This window comes from Solea solea, chromosome 1 (genome assembly GCF_958295425.1).
Source record: "Solea solea chromosome 1, fSolSol10.1, whole genome shotgun sequence".
NCBI classification, from domain to species: Eukaryota; Metazoa; Chordata; class Actinopteri; order Pleuronectiformes; family Soleidae; genus Solea; species Solea solea.
Window position 1 is genome coordinate 9807066 of NC_081134.1, and position 21370 is coordinate 9828435.

The window sequence follows — 21370 nt, forward strand, 5'->3', positions numbered from 1 at the left end:
ATGCTTTATGGGCAACAGCTTGGTGCTGGCATTTGGGCAGAGGCATTAGTGTGTGTATAAGAGCATGTGTGTGTGTGAGTGAGTTAGTGCGTATGCCAGGGTCCGGCTCATCCGCTGCGGGATCTTGCTGGAAGCGTCAAAACCTCAATTCCTCGGAGCCAGACTGGTGACAGAAGAGCAGGGAATTGCAGGACAGATGATGGGAGGCTGAGCCGCGTTCAGGCACATACACGCTCACACACACACACAACACACATCATTCCACTCCACTCTTGCTTTCCTAATCTACGATTGTCTCAGTTAAAGCAGGGAGAGCGATTCGTCATGTCAGAGAGTCCCGGTGCTGCCATACAACAAAAGGTGAAAGGGAGTGTGGGAAAGGGCTGGTGCACAAAGCCCTCCCTGCCCCCGTCTGTCTCCCTGTCTTGGTTGCATACGCGAGCATCCCCCCCCCCCCCCCCTTCATGAAGTCTCTGAGGCCACCATCTGCAAAAACACAACCAATCTTTCTAAAAGATATATAGTTGTCCATAATGGAAACATCCAGGAGATGGTTCTGATTATTACCACGGTCACCAAATGCAGGGGTGTTTGCACAATACTCTATCTCAACCTCAGGTCTCTGGAGCTTTTGGCTCAATCCAGACAGCTATTCAGCTGATGAGATAGAGGGAGGAACAGAGGGATGGAGAAAGACATAAACACTACTGTTGACAGAGGGAACTTTCCAAGTTCTACCCACAAAAACAGCACATAAAGCGGATTCTTCTTGAGACTGCTGCTGCTGTCAATGCAAACAGAGGAGCAAACAAACAAACAGAAAGAAAAGCTGAGAGAGGAGGATGTTTACACTGAGCTCTTTTCACCTGTTTTTTTCTGGTTACAACACACACACACACAAATTGCTGACTCAAAGGCAAAGTGAGCGCTCTCCGCCACAGCGTCCAGAGGAAGGAAATTTACTGTAACTGTGCTGGAGAAGAGCAGTCAGAGTCTGACCATCGCAGTTGTGTGTCCTCTTCAAACGCAGGAATGATTTAACAATCAATGAAAACTGACCTTGCCTTCCTGTATCACATTCCTGCTGGAGTTGACCTATTAGCCGATGATAAGAGAGCGTGCAGATTCACCAGAGGACAGGTGACCATTGGTTCCAGTAACAACATCATTTTCAATAAAATAATAAAATACATCTATTTATTTATTTATTTATTTTTCTTTTTAAATCTCACAAATGCTCTTAATTCTACTTGAGCCAAATGGAAGCAAGTGGGAGCTTTTTTGTTGTCTGCCATTCAGCGGATGTCACATTATGTCTAAAAAAGAGAGGGATGGATGGAGGAAAGGAAGAATGGAGTCATCATGACTGATTGGAGTTTGCCCAAACAGTGACAGTCTGTTGGCAGAGCGAAGAGGGACAGATGCCCAACTCCAAGCTTAGTCATTTCCTGGTATTTTAGTGCCTCATTCTGATTGGCTGGGTGAGATCAAGGGTAATATGTATATGGGATTTAGTCTTAAATGTCATACTTATGGATCATACAGAAATGCTGTCATCGTTGCTTTCTTTACGTCTCTCTGATTAAATGAATGGATTTGCAGATTCAAATTTGCACAGAAACAAATATAACTTCATAAATCATAAAACATAACGTCAGAACAAAAATAACCTAAACTATAATAGGTAAAGTAGCATTACGTGCACTTCTTTGTACTTCTACTCACAGTAGTGGGCTAAACAAATTGATTGCATTTACAGGTAGCGGAGCCGCCGCTGAACTTCCTGCTGCTGACTTAATTCAATAGAGGAAAGTGCTGCTGTGGACAAAGTCTGCCTTTTGGCAAATGTCTGTATAACACCAGACAGGCCTCAGCATTGCATCCAAAGTGGCTGAAAGCTGCAAAAATCCCCTTTTTTTTACATAACATTTGATTGATAGTTCAAATAATAATAAAAAAAAAACTTTCTGAAGGGAAGTGTGTGTGTGGCCTCTTCTTTCTCCGTTCCTTCACACACAAACAGCATTATGCTCACAGAGTAGATACACATGTTGGTGTGATTTGTCACCATCTCTCTTGGCTTAGACAGGCCTGCGCTAATGGACGGACACTCTCTGTGTGCTAAACAAATTAGCTCCATTACTAAGAGACAGGCAACAGTGTGAGAGAGAGAGAGAGCACCACTGGCTGGAAAAAGGTGATGGAAGAGTAAACGGAATATAGTGGAAAGCAAACATATAAAGGAACAGGAGCGGGGGTGAGATGTATGCAGATGTATACAGTGAATAAGAGAAGTGCTGTTTTGAGCGAGTGTATGTGTCAGTGTGTAGTCTGAGAGCCAGGCCAGACATCTAAGCACTTTCAACCCCTGTGAGAGAGAATAAATGTGCATTATCGTTCCTCCATCACTCACTCATTACTCAATCACTTACTTACTCTCACACACACACACACACACACACACACAGCCCTGCACGCACGCACGCACGCACACACATGCACCACATACATGAATGCTGATAGGCCCTAATACGTGCACTTAACACCAGACTGGATGCGAGTGAGACACATTTATCTCCATGAGAGTGCAAAACGATGCTGAGTGCATCTGTGAACGTGTGTATGTGTGTGTAGGAGCGAACGTGATCCACCGAGTTTTAGGTCAAAGCAATTCTGTGTCAAATGATTGGTTCATAATCTGATTGACAGGCAGTCTCCCTCCTCCTTCTCCGTCTTCTCCGTTCGCGCTCGTCGTTTGTCATCTTCCTCGGTACCGCCGCTCTTGTTGTATACATTTCTCTGATCCTTTTATAGCCTCTTACCTTGTCTCGTCTGCCGCTCATCTCAGGGCTTCCGCCCCTTCCCAGCGTCATGTTTGTCCTCGCCCCCCTCTCATGACTTTCCGCTCTCCCTCCATCCTCTCTCACCTCCCTAGGATATAAACACATCATTCTGTCTGCGCTGTGATTGCATTATCTGCGGTAACAGCGCTCATAACCGCACACCTCCGCCTTCTAGAGGGAGGCATGTGTGCGTATGTGTGTACAAGCTCCTGTTAAAAGAAAACAGCAGCAGACTTTCAGTTCACTGGTGTAGTGGCCTTGAATGTTTTCTTTCCTTTATCACTTCTTTCACTTTCAGTCGAGAGTTGTATGAATCATTTGTGCCTCTGGCTTTTCAAATGGGATGTTGAATTGGAAGTTGTTGTGATACTTTCTCCCCGTCTTACTTCTTGTAAGGTCACAACTGTGGATAGGGCACCATAAGCCATGTTTCCATCACGGTGCAGTTCAGTTTGGTTATGTACCATACAGTATGGTAGGCGGGGTGTGGGCTGTGCTCGATGGCCGTGTCAGCGAGACGCGCAGCATGGCGTTGTACCGGTGCAACGACAACGAACACACAACAACACGACAGACAACAATGGAGCAGCCCTCAAAACAGAGAGAAATGTCCCCCAAACCAAATTCCAAAGTGAATTGTACTGCTCAGATTGTTCAGGAGTTTCAGATGAAGGCCACAGCATACAAATACATCTCCATGAAGACCAAACAGAGCAGAATAATAACATCGACAACAAAAATCACCAAAAGCAACACGGTGTTGAAGGGCTGGCTTGGCAGTGATGATAGAAGTGACTGGGTTAACATTTGTGATTCGTTTTTACCCAAAAAACAGACCAATTATGTATAAATATTATTAAGAACAATACATATAGAAGAAAATTCTAATACCAATTAGATAAGGAGATTATACGACTTCTATATGTTATGATGTAAATGACTTGGCAAAGCTCCTCCCCAGGTATAGAATACACGCTCAACATGTCCCGAGGTTGAGTACAATTCATTTATGAGGTTGGTTTGAGTAAAGTGTCCCACAGGAAAAGATGAGGGAAAAACACTGGAAGATGATATCGATTGTGTTTGAGTCTGAGTCTTCCTCATTATTACCTTTTGGCTAAATCTAGGTGCAAAACTGCCGCGGAGTTCAAAGTGAGCTGGGCCTTTGCACCTTTAAGTTTGAAGTCACTGTACTCTAATCAAATGGAGGGCGATCGATCTGGTCGTCCTCAGTTAGTTCAGGGTTTCCTTACCTGTGGCCCATTGACCTCTCACTTCAAATGGATGTATTTATAGTGAGAGAACAGGCAGCCAGGAGAGAAGGCAACCACCACTTCCTTACCAAAGTCTTTGACTCCATCACAAGCTTACAAGCTTTAATGATATGCTGTGGGCCTCATTTAAACTCTTAGCAGCTGCCTGGGATCTATAGTGCCATGTCACTCAAGAATCAATATCTTTTACACACACGTACACACAGCCTGGGAGGAATCTCTCTTATCAGGAAACATCAGATCAAGCAGATACACTTGAATGTCTATTGGGGCCAGATTGACTCACAGGGGGGGGAGTCACAATCAATTGTTTTCGCTTGCAAGCAAAACTCATTCTGTCCGTGTCTCCCCGAACTAGCCGTCTGCTTATTCACAGCGTAATAATATTAAGATGGTGGCAGCAAAGACCCCGAGGATGGACGTGCAAGCCCAGAGCCGGCTGAGTGCATTCATGGACTCCTCTGACAAGAGAGGCCCCTCGTCAAGCTCCCCCGCTGGGCTCCAGAGACAAAGACAAGTGCCTGTGTTTCCAAACATGGGCCCCTTTCACCACCCACAGGTTAGGGACCTAAAATAATCTAGCTCAACCAGGAGGGACCAAGCTTCTTCCTTGTACACACACACACACACACGCACAGAGAAAGAGAGAAACACACATTTAGGGATTAAGGCTTTGATTTGACCCCGCTTAACCCAGTGGAGGATCGAATGGTGGGGTGTCGCAGGGGGGAAGAGATGGCTGTAGGAAGTTTCAAAGGTTGAGGGCTCTACCATGGCATAATGACAAAAAAGTGGTGGCGCTGGGGATGATGAGTGCAATCATGGGACGTGTCTTTGACCGACGGAAAGTGCACGTCCATACAAACATGAAGCAACAGGGTGAGATATGGACTGAATGCACTCTATGATCAAAGCAGACAAATTAAAAAGGGGGGAAATGAAGAGCGAGGGAGACCTTGCTCCACTAAGTTTAAAAGGGACACATGCTCTTTGATCCTGTTCTGGAAAACCACCAATCTAACAGAAATGACCAGACACAATAATCCATCAGTGGATTCAACACCCACCAAAGGACAAATCCCTTTTTTTTTTTTTTTTTTTTAACAAGCACAATTTCAAAGAGCAAGCCATGTAGAAACAATGCGGTGTACCGAATGGGAATTTTACATTGTTCAAGGACAGCTGACATTTTTTTTTTGTCTCTTTAGCCTCACAACTTACTGTATTGCCATGAAGAGCAGAATAATGTCAGCTGTAGCCTAGGGGATGCCATAGTTGTATTTCTGCCTCTCTAGTCTACTGGGCTAAATTTAGATGACTCTCTCAGAACCTGTCAAATGCAGGCTTGCCCATGCACTCACCACAGTGGAAGTACGCCATCTAGTGCATGAGACATGTGAGGAAAATACAGACGGACAGATCCGTGTGTGCATCAAACAGCTGGTGATTGACTAATAATAATACTAATAATAATCATGGACTCAAACTAATGTCGATCCACTCATTTTCAGTAGAGAAGTTCTACAAAGTATTCACAGATACAGCTATGAGCCTTCCTTTTGTCATTTTTACTGTTGTAGCTTGTTAGCAGAAAAGTTTCTGTACTTATTGAAGCAATAAAGGTATAAATGAACCCACACAGCACGTTGAAAACCACACTGTAAACGGTTCAGAATTGAGGCACAAAGATGGTAAATCATGCCGTCAAATGTGCGCAAAGTGTATATTACTGTGTATAAATCTCAATCAATATAATCAAGCATGACAGAATAACCAAAATAACACGACATAGATTCATGAAAGCACCCACAAAACGCTGATTCATAGGTCAAGGCATTTACATGGTATAAGGTCAAGACCTTATAATTCTTACACAGAAACCCTACAGGAATACAATGAGCAAGCACTTGGCAACAGAGGAGAGAAAAAATAAATCTCTGACAGAACCAGAACTCAGAGTGTACGGCCATGTGCCTCGACCAGTTAGGGTAGGAGAGAGGAGAGAAGGGGGTTAGTGAAGGAGAGGTGTGTGAAAAGAAGAATGGAAAGGAGAGATATAGAAAAAATAACATTAATAGCGATTATCATCATCATCACTTCATCATCTCATCCAGGGTGTGACACGGATGGATGAGGATAATATTAACGTCAGCAGTAATGAGTAGCTATATAACATATATTCATAGTAATTGAGCTGTGGTGTTGAAGCTCTGGAATCGGGGATAACAAGGTTATCATTAGATTGTCTGTCACTTAACCCTTTTAAATAGACCATAGACCTAACTTTATTTCACAAATGCACTCTTACTACTTTTGAGCAAAAGATGTGGCGTTTGCCTCCCGACTAATCGGCCCATTTTTTACCAAATCTAAAGCGAGGGGTGGACAATTTGCTGTCTATAATCGCATTGGACAAAGGAGACAGGTTACTGAGGCAGGGAAACCAACTCCATCTGGAATGATCATGCTGGATCAGCTGTGGCACTGCACTTCTCCCGACCGTGAACAACTGCAGGCGGAGAGCCGCTATAATTAAAGCACTTATTGATTGGACTTTAAGCGCTTCTGCGGCCTTTTGGACTATGAGCCAGAGGCGTGGGGCAGGTCACTCACTCTCAGAGACATTCAAATCACCTCAGAGCCACGAGAGCAATGTCTATGCTAATGTCTATGGTAATATGGGCCCCGGTTTTGGGTCGATTATTGACGCTTTCCCTAAATGGATGGTTAGTCCACAATCGAGGCTTTGTGTGGCGGGGTCAATAGCAATGAGATTGATACCGGGGCAGGAGGTCAGTTTCATTTCAACTCTGCTGCTTTCAGGAAATGAATTGGAGATGACATAGTTAATTGAAGTATTAATTGGGAAGCAAATGACATTTCTCAACTCCAAGTGGGATATCTATTTTTTCTGGCTTTGAAGAGAAATATGCACGATCTATGTTAAGAGGCCCAGGGGAGGAGGTCTGAGCCCCTCGTTTATTGAGGATCAACCTGTCACTGGTTTCATTCAGGCATCCAGAGACCGTCTTTGGAGTGTGCATCAACTCTGCACTATACTGTATTACGTATGTTAAGACAACACGCAGACAGAGATAAAAGCATGACAGAGAGCTGACCGCATGTTATCTTCAGCGCCGTGTCGGTGGTTGATGGATCTCTGGTGGATGCTGGTGCCGGGAGCAAGGCAGACCATCATGCAATCATTCTGCTAAAGGTTGGCGTATTGATCGGTGTATATGGCTCCGGTGTTACATATCAAAAACATCTCTGCACCTTTAAAGAGCACTGACCTGGAGTGCAGTGCTCTTCATACAGAAGTCCATCCCCAGACAGCCGTTTGGGCCTGTCACACCCAGGCACCAGCGTCTGTCTGAGCAGCACATCTGGTCTTCAGAGAGGTTTTCTGGCTCTTTCTCTATGTGACTGTCTGATCACTGTAATTCCACAGAAGAGTCAGCAGAATCACACATCCTTTATCTCTCCGAAAATGAATCAAGGAAATTCTTCAGTGTTGGATAAAGGGTAAAATGAAAGCTTGATCTGTCTGGATCTGATTCTTTATTAAACAGAGACAGCAGACGCAGCCAAATATCCATCTGATGAGACATTCTTTTAATTACTGTTCTCATTTTAGGCACGCCAATCACACTGTGCCTTTGTGTGTGTGTGTGTGTGGAATGTAGCTTCATTTCAGTCTCTCCACCTTTTCAATATGATAAGGCGCACAGCTGCGACGTATGACTTGTGACTCATGAACATGTAGGTGTGTGTGAACATATGTGGTCAGAAAGTTGTGGTTTGAGGCAGAGGAGTTTGTCCCCCCCCCTCCCATATTGACAATGTGGGCTTCTGTGCTCTCTGAAGACTATATTTTCTTATGCATGGCCTTAAAAGTCCACATATACGGGCTCAACAGTGTGTTTCTCGTTCGCGCTTGCGGTCGGATGAGGATATGAGAGTCAGTATTGATTGTAATTTCCTGCGATGCCTCGTTCCACTCTCTTGCTTTATCAGGAGACTAATTCCAATCAGCCACGCTGTCACAGAACCAACAGTCTTGGCTGCTGCCCAAGACAACAACTAATGAATAAGAGAGGAATGAATAATCCAGTGAGGTATTTCTCCTTTGACAAGCCACGGGGATGATAATGATGAGACTGGGATGCTGGGTGTGGAGAAGTGTATGTGCCTTTGTGAATGAGTGCCGAGTGCGTTGGTCTGCATGTTGGTCTGTGTGTGTGTATCTAGTCACATGTGTCTGTACACAGTGCACCAGACATGGTTTAACTGAAATGAATGGCTGGGGACACTTGGGATGATGGGCATTTGGGATGTTTGGGATTTGCTGTTGTTGGCTGAAGAAGTCAAGGTCATGGAAATGACATTTCCCTATATCACCTTGGCAGCACTGTGCCGATGGTGTCATTACGTGTATTCTCCTCTGACTTTCTCTCTGATTGACACCTGCCATGTCGCGGTTTTTATTAAACCCTCTCTTTACTTGGTTTTAATTGATTCTCTTTGTATTTCTCTCTCTCTGGGGGTGTGTGCATGCCGTGCCGTTTATATAATCTTCTTCAGTCGCTCCTCTTTGGTTTCTCACTTATTCCCTCCTCTCCATCTTATTCCCTCCTCTTTCTTTATCATTTTAGTGCATTACACTTTCAGTTTGCCATGGCTTCTCTGTTGGTTAAATGCTTTGTTCAAATCTGAGCTGATCATGACTCCTTCTGAATACATTACATGTGACTCATCTTTCCTCAATAAAGGCCCTCAAGCTAATGCATTTTCTGTCTAATATTATCTGCATAATGACTTAGGTTCTTCCTTTGTGGAAACCCCAGTGTGTGCGTTCACCCGTTCTGGCTCTTGAGACCTCTGGTAATGACCACACAGTGGAAGGAAAGTCACACATGTGCTTCCACGTTGTGCCTTGATGGTTTGCATTGTCAACACAGAGGCTATTTTACCTAAATGACACTCTTTTGTTGTGTTTTGTATGGACTTTGTTACCAAGTGAAACAACACATAGCTCTGATAAAATTGGTGGAATGAAATGTTGTCAGCAGAGGTGAATTCCCAGCTCTGCTCCCAAATATGTGTTAACATTTCTCTGTTTCTTTTCAGAGAGTGATATTGTCTGTTTCTGATGGAGTTTTCTCTGGGGGGGGGGGGTCATCTGAGGGCTGACAGATGAAAGGACTTCATTTAGAATCATAGGCAGTCACAGTTTCCCAACCGATACCGGATTATTCAGACAGACAACCATATGATGGGACTGAGAAGATAATTCATGCTAAGATATAGTGAGTTAAAATCATGCTTATAGTGTACGCTCACTGTCACACTGACCTAAACTGCCTTGAAAACCAGTTTTTCATGTATTGTCTGCCATTTACGATGTATCATTTAACTAAGGCAAACATTAAACATTAAAACCTGGTTCTGATAAGGCAGAACCTCGTTTTTTGAGGTACATAAACAGAGTTTGTGACCCACAAAGAACATTTCAAGTTGTAATTATACTGGCTGCACCATTGTTTTCAATTGACCATGTTTCCTTAATCTTGGTATCTCGACATATAGTGGTCATTTTGACTCACTACAATATATATATATATATAGAGCATATTATCTCCCTTCTCAACAAATAAACCACAAGTACTTCCCCCCCAGAGCAGAGAAACTTTTATAAAATTCACTTATTGTCTCGTCGCCAAACTTTGCATTGCATCAGTGAAGTAAAGGCAGCTTGTGGCTTTTAGAGTGAGTGTAGTGGAAACAGACAAGTTTCTCTATTTGTGTACATGCATCTATGAGGTTTGAGTGATGCTACAGGGGTTTGTGTTGAACTGTGGGTAGAGCTGTGGTTAAATAATGTGTTGCTCATCTTTGACTGCTAAAAGTTCAGCTCACTGTTTCCTTTCCCTCCACCGTGTGGCCGAAGTGTCAATCCTCAATGGTGACGGTTAAGAAGTGAGGTGGGGGCGACCAGCGCAACAGCTGGTGTTATATAAGCAGGGTTCAAAACTTGTATGATTAAAAAGACGGAAGACTTTGCTGAATGGAAGACCTAAAGCCAGCGTGCACATAAAGCCTGAGTCTGACAACGACTCCACCAAGCAACAATTATTTTCTGTGAGCGATTCAAGGCATTTGTGCCGAGAGACACTTCAATCAGCCACTGAAGGTCAACGCCGCAGTGTCATTGTGAAGATGAGATTCGGTTCATTATTAGCAACTCTCGGCATCATCACTTGGATGAGCTCAGCCCATGCAAGTGAGTATTAAACAAGAACAAATTTGTTACTGAGCGTATACTTTGAAGGTTTGTCAAAGGGAAATAAAAGGTGTTTAATCTTTCTTGTCTTGTCAATGTGTCTTCTTTAGCCCAGGGACCCGTGTCAAGCTGCTGTCCTGGGTGGTCCAACACCAGAGTCCGTGTTCAAAACGTTGCCAATTACACCATTCAGTCAGAAGGCGCCTGTACCATCAAAGCTGTTGTGTAAGTGGGCCTGCATTTTCACATTGTGTAGAATTAAATCAACAGATTGTACACGTCGGTGGGGTCATCCAGATTTGAACACATGCAGGCACACATGCACATTTACATCATAGTTTCTAGTTTTGGAGGAAGTCTTGGTACTTGGATATAAACTGAATGAAAATACATGATGATGCCATTAATGATCACGCAACCCATTGCAGGTTTCAGACGAAAGTTGGAAAGACGATCTGCTCCAACCCTAACAGTGTTTGGGCAAAGAAAGCCATGCTGAAGGTGGACGACGAATCAAAGAGATTGCAAGGGATGGGAGTCACCGAGCAGGCGCCAACAGGTGGCATCATGCCAGCTGCAATGACTATGTCAAAACATGTGACGAAACGGAACAAAGGCAAGAAAGGAAGAAGAGGACGGAAGAACAAATCCAAGAGAGGGAGGAAGATGTGGAGGCAGAGAAAATATGCCTAAGGCATCATAAGTCCTGTTTGTACTGTCAGCACACATGTTTGTTTTATACTGGACTTGTCTGATGATTTCATATTAACAGTAAATACAACTGAAACAAAACACATTGTTATTAATATTATTATTATTGTTGTTATTATTATTTTTAGTGTCATTGTTATTATTGTTATTATTAATAAGAATAAGAAGAATAACTATTTTTTTTACTATGACAATTTACTCTACAGGCTACCTTGTATGTAAATATGCTATGTTGACCATTGTATATGTAAATATTCAGCTATATTCAATATATTCTTTCCCAGTCACATTACAGTAAAGCCTCTCTGATCAAGTGATGTGTTGTGTGTTGTGTGTCTGACATACTGCAATATAATATGACCTATTTTAATCGGCTCAGTGTATAGGAAGTGAAGTTAAAGACCTAGAGCTAAACACACATACCGTCAGTAATCTGGAGCGAGATGTACATGTAGTGCACAACAATGCAATGAATGCTTGTTTCATGCTTAATCCGATAAATGGTCCTAATTTTTGTAATTGGACACTGACAAAAAGGCTGCATGATTATTTAGTCTTATATTTCTTTTTTAATATCATGGCAACAACCGCTCCTCAGACTGTCTGTGTGCACCTTCACAGAAAAACGGCCATGGTGGTCGTGTGTTGCCAAGTTTCTTGACCAAAACAATAAAATATCTATTATATACGAGGTGTTTCATGTGATATAGTGAATGATTGACATGTGTCACATGTGACATGTTTTGTATGTTTGGTGTTTCACTTGAAACGAAGACGAAACCACTGCACATCCTGAGGGTTAGGTTGTGTGTCTCTGTGTGTGTGTGTCTGTGTATCTTTGTGAGGTCCAAAAAATATTTCATATTTCGTCTGGGCCCCACAAAATGAAGGTGCTTTTTCAGGTTTAAGACCTGGTTTAAGGGTTAGTGTTTGAATTGAGTTCAGGTTAGGGTGGAGTAACTGTAAGAGTTAAGGTCAGGCACTTAGTTGTGATGGTTAAGTTTAGGGTAAGGGGCTAGAGAATGCCTTGTGTCAATGATGTGTCCTCACTAAGATATAAAAGTAAGTTTGTGTGTGTGTGTGTGCAGATGTAGCTGCCTAATTTGAAAGACGAGTATTAGTAGAACTGTGTCCTCTTTTCTAAGAAACCTAAATACAATGTGATAGACTTTTATTTTACCTAAATGACACTCTTTTGTTGTGTTTTGTATGGACCTTGTTACCAAGTGAAACAACACATAGCTCTGATAAAATTGGTGGAATGAAATGTTGTCAGTCACTAGCACTGCATTTGAGTTTGATCTCACTATCAGCAGAGGTGAATTCCCAGCTCTGCTCCCAAATATGTGTTAACATTTCTCTGTTTCTTTTCAGAGAGTGATATTGTCTGTTTCTGATGGAGTTTTCTCTGGGGGGGGGGGGGGGGGGGGTCATCTGAGGGCTGACAGGTGAAAGGACTTCATTTAGAATCATAGGCAGTCACAGTTTCCCAACCGATACCGGATTATTCAGACAGACAACCATATGATGGGACTGAGAAGATAATTCATTCTAAAATATAGTGAGTTAAAATCATGCTTATAGTGTACGCTCACTGTCACACTGACCTAAACTGCCTTGAAAACCAGTTTTTCATGTATTTGCTGCCATTTACGATGTATCATTTAACTTAGTCAAACATTAAACATTAAAACCTGGTTCTGATAAGGCAGAACCTCGTTTTTTGAGGTACATAAACCCAGTTTGTGACCCACAAAGAACATTTCCAGTTGTAATTATACTGGCTGCACCATTGTTTTCAATTGACCATGATTCCTTAATCTTGGTATCTTGACATATAGTGGTCATTTTGACTCACTACAATATAATAATATGTATGTATGTATATATATATATATATATATATATACACACATATATATATATATATATATATATACACATATATATATATATACACACATATATATGTATACATATGTATATTTATGTATACATATGTATATTTATTTATACATATATGTACATATCCATTTTAAATTTCAAATAAACACAAATGTTGGGCTGCCGAATAGCATGCAAGCTAGCTGGTATTTTGGTATTTTGAGTTCAGTCAAAAGAGTTAAGTACACGTACTCTTTGAGAACGTATCATCTCCCTTCTCAACAAATGAACCACAAGTACTTCCCCCCAGAGCAGATAAACCTTTATAAAATTCTCTTCTCCTCTCAGCCAAACTTTGCATTGCATCAGTGAAGTAAAGGCAGCTTGTGGCGTCAATGGTGACGGTTTAGAAGTGAGGTGGGGGCGACCAGCGCAACAGCTGGTGATATATAAGCAGGGTTAAAAACTTGTATGATTAAAAAGACGGAAGACTTTGGTGAATGGAAGACCTAAAGCCAGCGTGCACATAAAGCCTGACTCTGACAACGACTCCACCAAGCAACAATTATTTTCTGTGAGCGATTCAAGGCATTTGTGCCGAGAGACACTTCAATCAGCCACTGAAGGTCAACGCCGCAGTGTCATTGTGAAGATGAGATTCGGTTCATTATTAGCAACTCTCGGCATCATCACTTGGATGAGCTCAGCCCATGCAAGTGAGTATTAAACAAGAACAAATTTGTTACTGAGCGTATACTTTGAAGGTTTGTCAAAGGGAAATAAAAGGTGTTTAATCTTTCTTGTCTTGTCAATGTGTCTTCTTTAGCCCAGGGAACTGTGTCAATCTGCTGTTTTCGGTTGTCCAACACCAGAGTCCGTGTTCAAAACGTTGCCAATTACACCATTGTGTCAGAAGGCGCCTGTCCCATCAAAGCTGTTGTGTAAGTGGGCCTGCATTTTCACATTGTGTAGAATGAAATCAACAGATTGTACACATGGGTGGGGTCATCCAGATTTGAACACATGCAGGCACACATGCACATTTACATCATAGTTTCTAGTTTTGGAGGAAGTCTTGGTACTTGGATGAAAACTGAATGAAAATACATGATGATGCCATTAATGATCACGCAACCCATTGCAGGTTTCAGACGAAAGTTGGAAAGACGATCTGCTCCAACCCTAACAGTGTTTGGGCAAAGAAAGCCATGCTGAAGGTGGACGACGAATCAAAGAGATTGCAAGGGATGCGAGTCACCGAGCAGGCGCCAACAGGTGGCATCATGCCAGCTGCAATGACTATGTCAACAAATGTAAAAAACGGAAGAAAGGCACAAAAGGAAGAAGAGGACGGAAGAACAAATCCAAGAGAGGGAGGAAGATGTGGAGGCAGAGAAAAATATATATATGCCTAAGGAATCATAAGTCCTGTTTGTACTGTCAGCACACATGTTTGTTTTATACTGGACTTGTCTGATGATTTCATATTAACAGTAAATACAACTGAAACAAAACATATTGTTATTAACTATTATTATTATTATTATTGTTGTTATTATTATTAATAGTGTCATTGTTATTATTGTTATTATTAATAAGAATAAGAATAATAACTTTTTTTACTATGACAATTTACTCTACAGGCTACCTTGTATGTAAATATGCTATGTTGACCATTGTATATGTAAATATTCAGCTATATTCAATATATTCTTTCCCAGTCACATTACAGTAAAGCCTCTCTGATCAAGTGATGTGTTGTGTGTTGTGTGTCTGACATACTGCAATATAATATGACCTATTTTAATCGGCTCAGTGTATAGGAAGTGAAGTTAAAGACCTAGAGCTAAACACACATACCGTCAGTAATCTGAGCGAGATGTACATGTAGTGCACAACAATGCAATGAATGCTTGTTTCATCCGATAAATGGTCCTAATTTTTGTAATTGGACACTGACAAAAAGGCTGCATGATTATTTAGTCTTACATTTCTTTTTTAATATCATGGCAACAACCCCTCCTCAGACTGTCTGTGTGCACCTTCACAGAAAAATGGCCATGGGGGTCGTGTGTTGCCAAGTTTCTTGACCAAAACAATAAAATATCTATTATATACGAGGTGTTTCATGTGATATAGTGAATGATTAACATGTGTCACATGTTATGTTACCTCAGGGTTTTGTATGTTTGGTGTTTCACTTGAAACGAAGACCAAACCACTGCACATCCTGAGGGTTAGGTTGTGTGTCTCTGTGTGTGTGTGTGTATATCTTTGTGAGGTCCAAAAAAAAAACCACATTTCGTCTGGGCCCCACAAAATGAAGGTGCCTTTTCAGGTTTAAGTCCTGGTTTAAGGGTTAGGGTTTGAATTGAGTTCAGGTTAGGGTGGAGTAACTGTAAGAGTTAAGGTCAGGCACTTAGTTGTGATGGTTAAGTTTAGGGTAAGGGGCTAGATGTGCAGTGGTAAGGGGCATTGTGTCAATGATGTGTCCTCACTAAGACATAAAAGTAAGTTTGTGTGTGTGTGTGTGTGCAGATGTAGCTGCCTAATTTGAAAGACGAGTGTTAGTAGAACTGTGTCCTCTTTTCTAAGAAACCTAAAAGCAATGTGAAACACTTTCAGTGGTAGCGATGTATGTTACAGAAAGTGTCGAATGCATTCACAATAAACGACATACACCAGTATTTTCATAATATCAAGAATTATATAAACAAAAACATGTGATTTGAACATCTCTTTTCACATTAGGTGGTCTGCACAGATACTCTCCATATGGACCATACACACTTACTGGGCTTGTTCTCTGGAGCACAGCACTCTCTTTTACTTTGTCAACAGAGACTGTGAAGAAGACAGTAATCATTGAAACTTGCTAATGCAAGCAGGTTGATGTATGACAGGTATGAAACATACAGGACCACAGCACGATCCACCTCACCGTCCAAGGTCAACAGGAACCTACTTTAATACGCACAACCTTCCTCCGCATGTATACTCGGACTCGGACAGTTGTCCAATTGCCTGTCTTAGCTCGATTAAACTGTACATGTAAACTTACTGACTGAAGCTTTTGTTTGCTAAATAACCACAAACTCCCTCGGGAGCCGAGAGATTCCGAGTGGCTATTATTTATATTCATCACACATGACTCCACATGAGCGCTAATTTCGCTTCACGTCCTGTGGAACAGTGTAAATGATCACTGGTTTAGGATCATTTGTAAAAATGAATGGCGACGATTGCTTTTTAAAACTAAAAATTGCCTTGCTTTTAAATGAGCAGGCCATTGCTGCATCATAATGTCATCTGATAAACAAATTCGAAAGACAATGGAAAAAACTGACAGTTAAAGAAAGATGGTGCAGCATTTCAGTTCATCACAGGAGTCAATGTGACCAAAACGAGAATATCTCAAGGGAAAAAAGGTTCAGACCAGAGAGACACATGTATGCAGAGAAACATAGAAACAGTAGAAAGTGTCAGAGACGATGGGTGTGTCGTGAAACACCAACGTATGCTGTGCATTTCACATTGTTCACAAGGGTGAGTAAGTTTGAGTAAGTAAGTGGTTAACCCCCTCAGGAAGAAAATCTCACACGCACACATTCACATGACTGCATGTAACATTTGACTGAACATTTACATTTACACATGCATTTAAGCCCCTTTTACTAGATACACTATGTGTATGACTACAGTCATACACATACGTAGCAATGGTTCGCCACTAGGAAAGGGGTGGGGAAAACCCATGACCCTGTGGTTTGGAGCAAACGTTGCGCCGACCTCAAACACTCTACACTCTAAGCCCCCCACACCTCCCCCAGTTATAGCACACTGAGCCTGAGCTGTACTTTCTCTTCCAACCCACACATTGTGAACAACTGCTCAACGGCTTTTTTTAGCACCGTAAACAATGCAAATTATTCCCCCCCGATCTTCCACCTGGGCAGCCGGAAGTCATTCATCCTAAGGCGTCCTTATGAGGGGGGGTGGAGGCGGTTCTTTGCAGATGCTCCTGTGCAAAACTGAGTTTAGGTTAATTTGAGAGTCTTAACTGTCTGTACATGTTAACTATGTCTCTGTATTTTTGCCCTGTGATAGGCTGAAGGTCAGTGTGTACAAATATTTTGTTACTGTACTTCACACATCTATACTTTACTTTGTTATTTATATTTCTAGCAACTTTTACTTTTACTCCACTACATTTCCTAACTAAAATCAGAAGACAAAGAGTTGGTCATGGTTGTGTTTATATAGCACTTTTCTAGTCTTGATGATCTGCTTGACACTGAAGTTTCACCCATTCACACATCTTTCATACCCATTCACACGCTGCAACATAGGGTTAAGTGTCTTGCTCGAGGACACATATACACTAGCAGAGCCAGGAACCGAACCTGCAACTTTCCAGTTGAAAGACAACTCGCACTGCCACTGAGCTTCCATGGCTCAATCCTAACGCCCCACTTTTTTTAATACTTTTACTTCTAAAACTCAAGTCCATTTTATGTCAGAAAATGACTTTTAATACTTAAGTACAGTAAATGTCATAAACTTTAAGACTTCTACTTAAGTAATGCTATAAAAATATGTGACTTCAACTTCTAGTATCCCTTTAAGGTATTTTATACAGGACTGGACAGTGTGTATACTGCCTCTCCTCCAGCTTCCCCAGCAACTTAAAGGATACTGATAATAGATGGATGGCATTTTTTTTATTTTCATCATTTGGTGTTGTGCATCACCTCTATATTTATAATGAACACAATCATGTTAATACCTTGCGATCAAATCCCACAAACCCTTTCAAACATTTAGTATACTCTTTATATTTTTAATGCAGTATTTCATTGGGAATGAAGATATTGTAGCAACCATGTTTATTCAAGTGAACAAAAAACAAAGTTACAGAATTGAGTTATTATGCACTGTCTACTTTAAAATGACCACCATCTTAGATTAGACATGAAACTTCATCAGAGAGTGGTGCAACGCTCAGTGATTCAAACTATATTCTGTTGATTCACATTGAGTAACATTGTAAGTGTGTCATTGCCACTTAGCCAAAGCGTCTTCACTTCCTCCTCTGCTGCCACTGCTTTTCTTAAAGCCATACTCACATTTTAAGAATCATCACTATTCCAGTACATCTACAACTATCATGATTATCTATCAATCTGTTAATAACCTATTCTGCAAATAATAATCACCAAAACATAGCCATTATGTGTATATGTATACATATATATATGTTTTATTCTTGCTCAGTATCATAGTACAAGGAACAGTGAAACCAGATTTACATATTTACATTTATACAAAACAAAAGTTCAGATTAAAATTAGGCAGAAAGGCAAATGGGGCTTCAGCCAATCCTAGCTGACATATAGGGCTAAAGGTGGGGTACAGGTGGCCAGTCCATCGCAGGGCCAACCCACAGAGACAAACAACCACTTTAGAATGTCTAAATAACATCTGTTTTTGGACTGTGAGGAGATCAGAGTACCCAGAGGAAAGCTCTGCACAAATGGGGAGAACGTGTAAAGTCCACACAGAATGGTCCTTCGTTCCGACCGGGATCCAAACCGATGACCTCCGCGCTGTGCGGCAACAGCGCTAGCCACTTACTGGCCATGTGGCCTGTTAATAAAGCTCTATGTTTTAGTTTATGTTTATGTTTATGTTTTTTTTAAAGGCCTCTTCTTTTTGTCTAGGAAGGCCATGCTCGTCTTCGTCCACAAACTGTGGGGGTCAGAGCAGATCCTGTAGCCATTTAGCGTGGTGAATCTGTTGTAAGTCACATCACAGAAAACACACAGTCAGTCACACGTTGCAACATTTCTTGTCTGTACAAAGAGCAGCTGTGAGTCATTTTAGGATGCACACAAGTCAAAGTCAGAGTATTCTCGTTTACTTACACCACTGCTTTCAGAGGACAGGGCGGCCGATGTTGAACGTAGTAAGACTGCAGACGGTTTTGATGGACTTCAGTGAGGGAAATTTTGCGGCAGCAACTTGCTATTCCACCTTTGAATAAACACACACAACACAGAAATCAGACTATCATCGTCACCACAATCCGTCACTAAATCAAACATTACACAGTATCTCAAACATTAGAAATCAAGAAATCTTCTTCTTGCCCTTACCTCGGGCTGAGACTGTAGACACCATGGCAGTTACAAGTAAAAGAGCGATAAAGCTGATATGTGTCATTGTGTGTGTGTGTGTGTTTGTGTGTCTAAAACAGAAATGGCAAACCCTTTTAAGCCCACCAACTCAGTCAACATTTTAATTTATGCCACTTGCAGCTTGAGAGTTGCTGCGCCCACAGAAATTCACATGGCTGGAAAGTAGAGAACACGTGTCCTCCCCCAGCAGCCCATGAGTGTGGTCCTCGCCGTTCTCATTTCTGGTGGTCGGAGGAAACATTTTCCACTGTTGTAGGACGTGGTTTGTGCATGCGATACACCTTCACTGCAAATGATCATGTGGAAAACACCACTGACACTGCATGCTGGGGGTCTTCTTTCGTCTTGTAGGAAAGCTGTTATACAAAGGACGGTTGAGGTGATTTCCTACACATGCACACATTCATATTCTTCATAGACACTGCATTGAATTCCCTTCATTTGAAGAACTACCTAATAGAAGCTCATCAAAGCATTAACCTTAACTTTAACCTAACCACAATTCAAACGTTAACCCTAAACGTGACTAGTTCCTCAGAAAACAAGGTTCTGCCTCATTAGCACCAGGTTTTGGTGGACTTTGACCCCCAACTACTTCAAAAGTACACAGCAAAAGTACTCCATACTACTTGTACATGACGTACATGAAGTACTTTGTCCAATATTCAACTTTTTGGCGTGAAAAGTGAGCTTTGCCCCTTGGTTACTTCACAGGTACACAGTAAAAGTACTTCATACTACTGGAGCATGAAGTACAAGAAGTACTTTGTCCAATAAAAATGAAACCATAAACTATTCATACATTTTTGAATTATTTTCCAAAAATGAAAGACTACAGCTCCATTACATACAATACGCTTTTACTCATGTTTCATTGTTAATTATTATTTGAATGTACGTTGTGATCGCGTTCGATAGGACTTTATTTTTGGTCTGGTCCGTGTCAGTACCATGGAAAAACAAGTGATGACTGGTTTGACCGCAGTGCTAAACACAAGTGAGCACACATGCATGCACACACGCACACACGCACACACACAGGTGTTTTTTTATTTTTAATTTTTTTGATACTTTGCAGATTTCTTTAATGGTAGATATAAAATACCATTCTGTTGGTCTTATGGCCTTTTTTAGACAAGTACATTTGAGGTCCATAAATAAAGACACTAATCCATCAACCAAATGTTGAGTTCCACTGAACCCCATATGGTTTGTGGTCACCTCAAGCCTTTCATTACAGGAAGAGACAACATTTGTGAGACCTATATTGTGTTACCATGTGGTAAAAGGCTTTGCTCAAAAACCATGTTGTCTACAATCCAAAATGGCTAAATCCCATTAGCAACCCATCTGGTTGTGTCAAGGAGAAGTATAATGGTATATTGAAGACTTTATGGGGAGATTTTATTTTACACATTTTACACATTTTAAACATCAAATTTGATACAGCAGTGAAAGGGAATTTTGTGGTAAATCCCTCAACTGTCATTGTAATAAAAAAAGGGGAAGCAAAAAATGCAGACGTTACATATGGCCTAGGAGAAAAGTTTTTGTTGTTGCCTGTTGTATCAAATACGCTTAAACATATATCATATCAAATTTTTTTTTTTTTTTTTTTTTTTTTTACATTTTGTTAAATTTGAATGTTCTCTCCATTATTTCTTGGGTCAGATATCATAGGGTTAAAGTATTTTCTGTGCACCAAACAGCAGAGGGACACAGTGAGCAGCTTTTGAACTTGACACAGCTTGAGTCAAGTTCACACTGCACAACTTTCAAAGTTGTGGGATCGCTGGTCAGGTTACACTACACGACTGACTTTCAACAGAGGGTCACACACACACACAGGTTTCACCACAATCCCCCGATTTGTTTGATCAAGAAAACAGACTATATTGCTCTTTTTCCTTTTCTGTCTGTCTGGTGGAACTGGGTTGTAGTACTGCAGGTGTGGCTGGAGATTTCACAGACTGAGATCTGATTTCCAGATTCTATTCTGCGATGATGTCAGCGAGGCATTGGCAAGCCTTTCTATCTGTCTTTGAGGATTTCATAGATAGACTGCTAATTAATTCATTTAATTTGGATGATATTGTGCATTTGATGAGCTGTTTAATAATGCTTTATATCATCCTTATCAAACCTCTGTTTCACCTTCATTGGCCTCCAATGCATGAA

The 21370-nt window shown here is 41.3% G+C and overlaps 1 protein-coding gene across 1 annotated transcript; it reads left to right on the forward strand.

Annotated features, from left to right (window-relative positions):
* The first annotated feature begins 9995 nt into the window (after positions 1–9995).
* On the forward strand, positions 9996–11524 carry LOC131470022 (eotaxin-like). The gene is made up of 3 exons (XM_058645514.1): positions 9996–10400; positions 10511–10625; positions 10829–11524. Exons 1-3 carry the CDS (start codon positions 10337–10339, stop codon positions 11091–11093), a joined length of 444 nt encoding a protein of 147 aa, XP_058501497.1. The 5' UTR covers positions 9996–10336; the 3' UTR covers positions 11094–11524.
* Positions 11525–21370: the final 9846 nt, after the last annotated feature.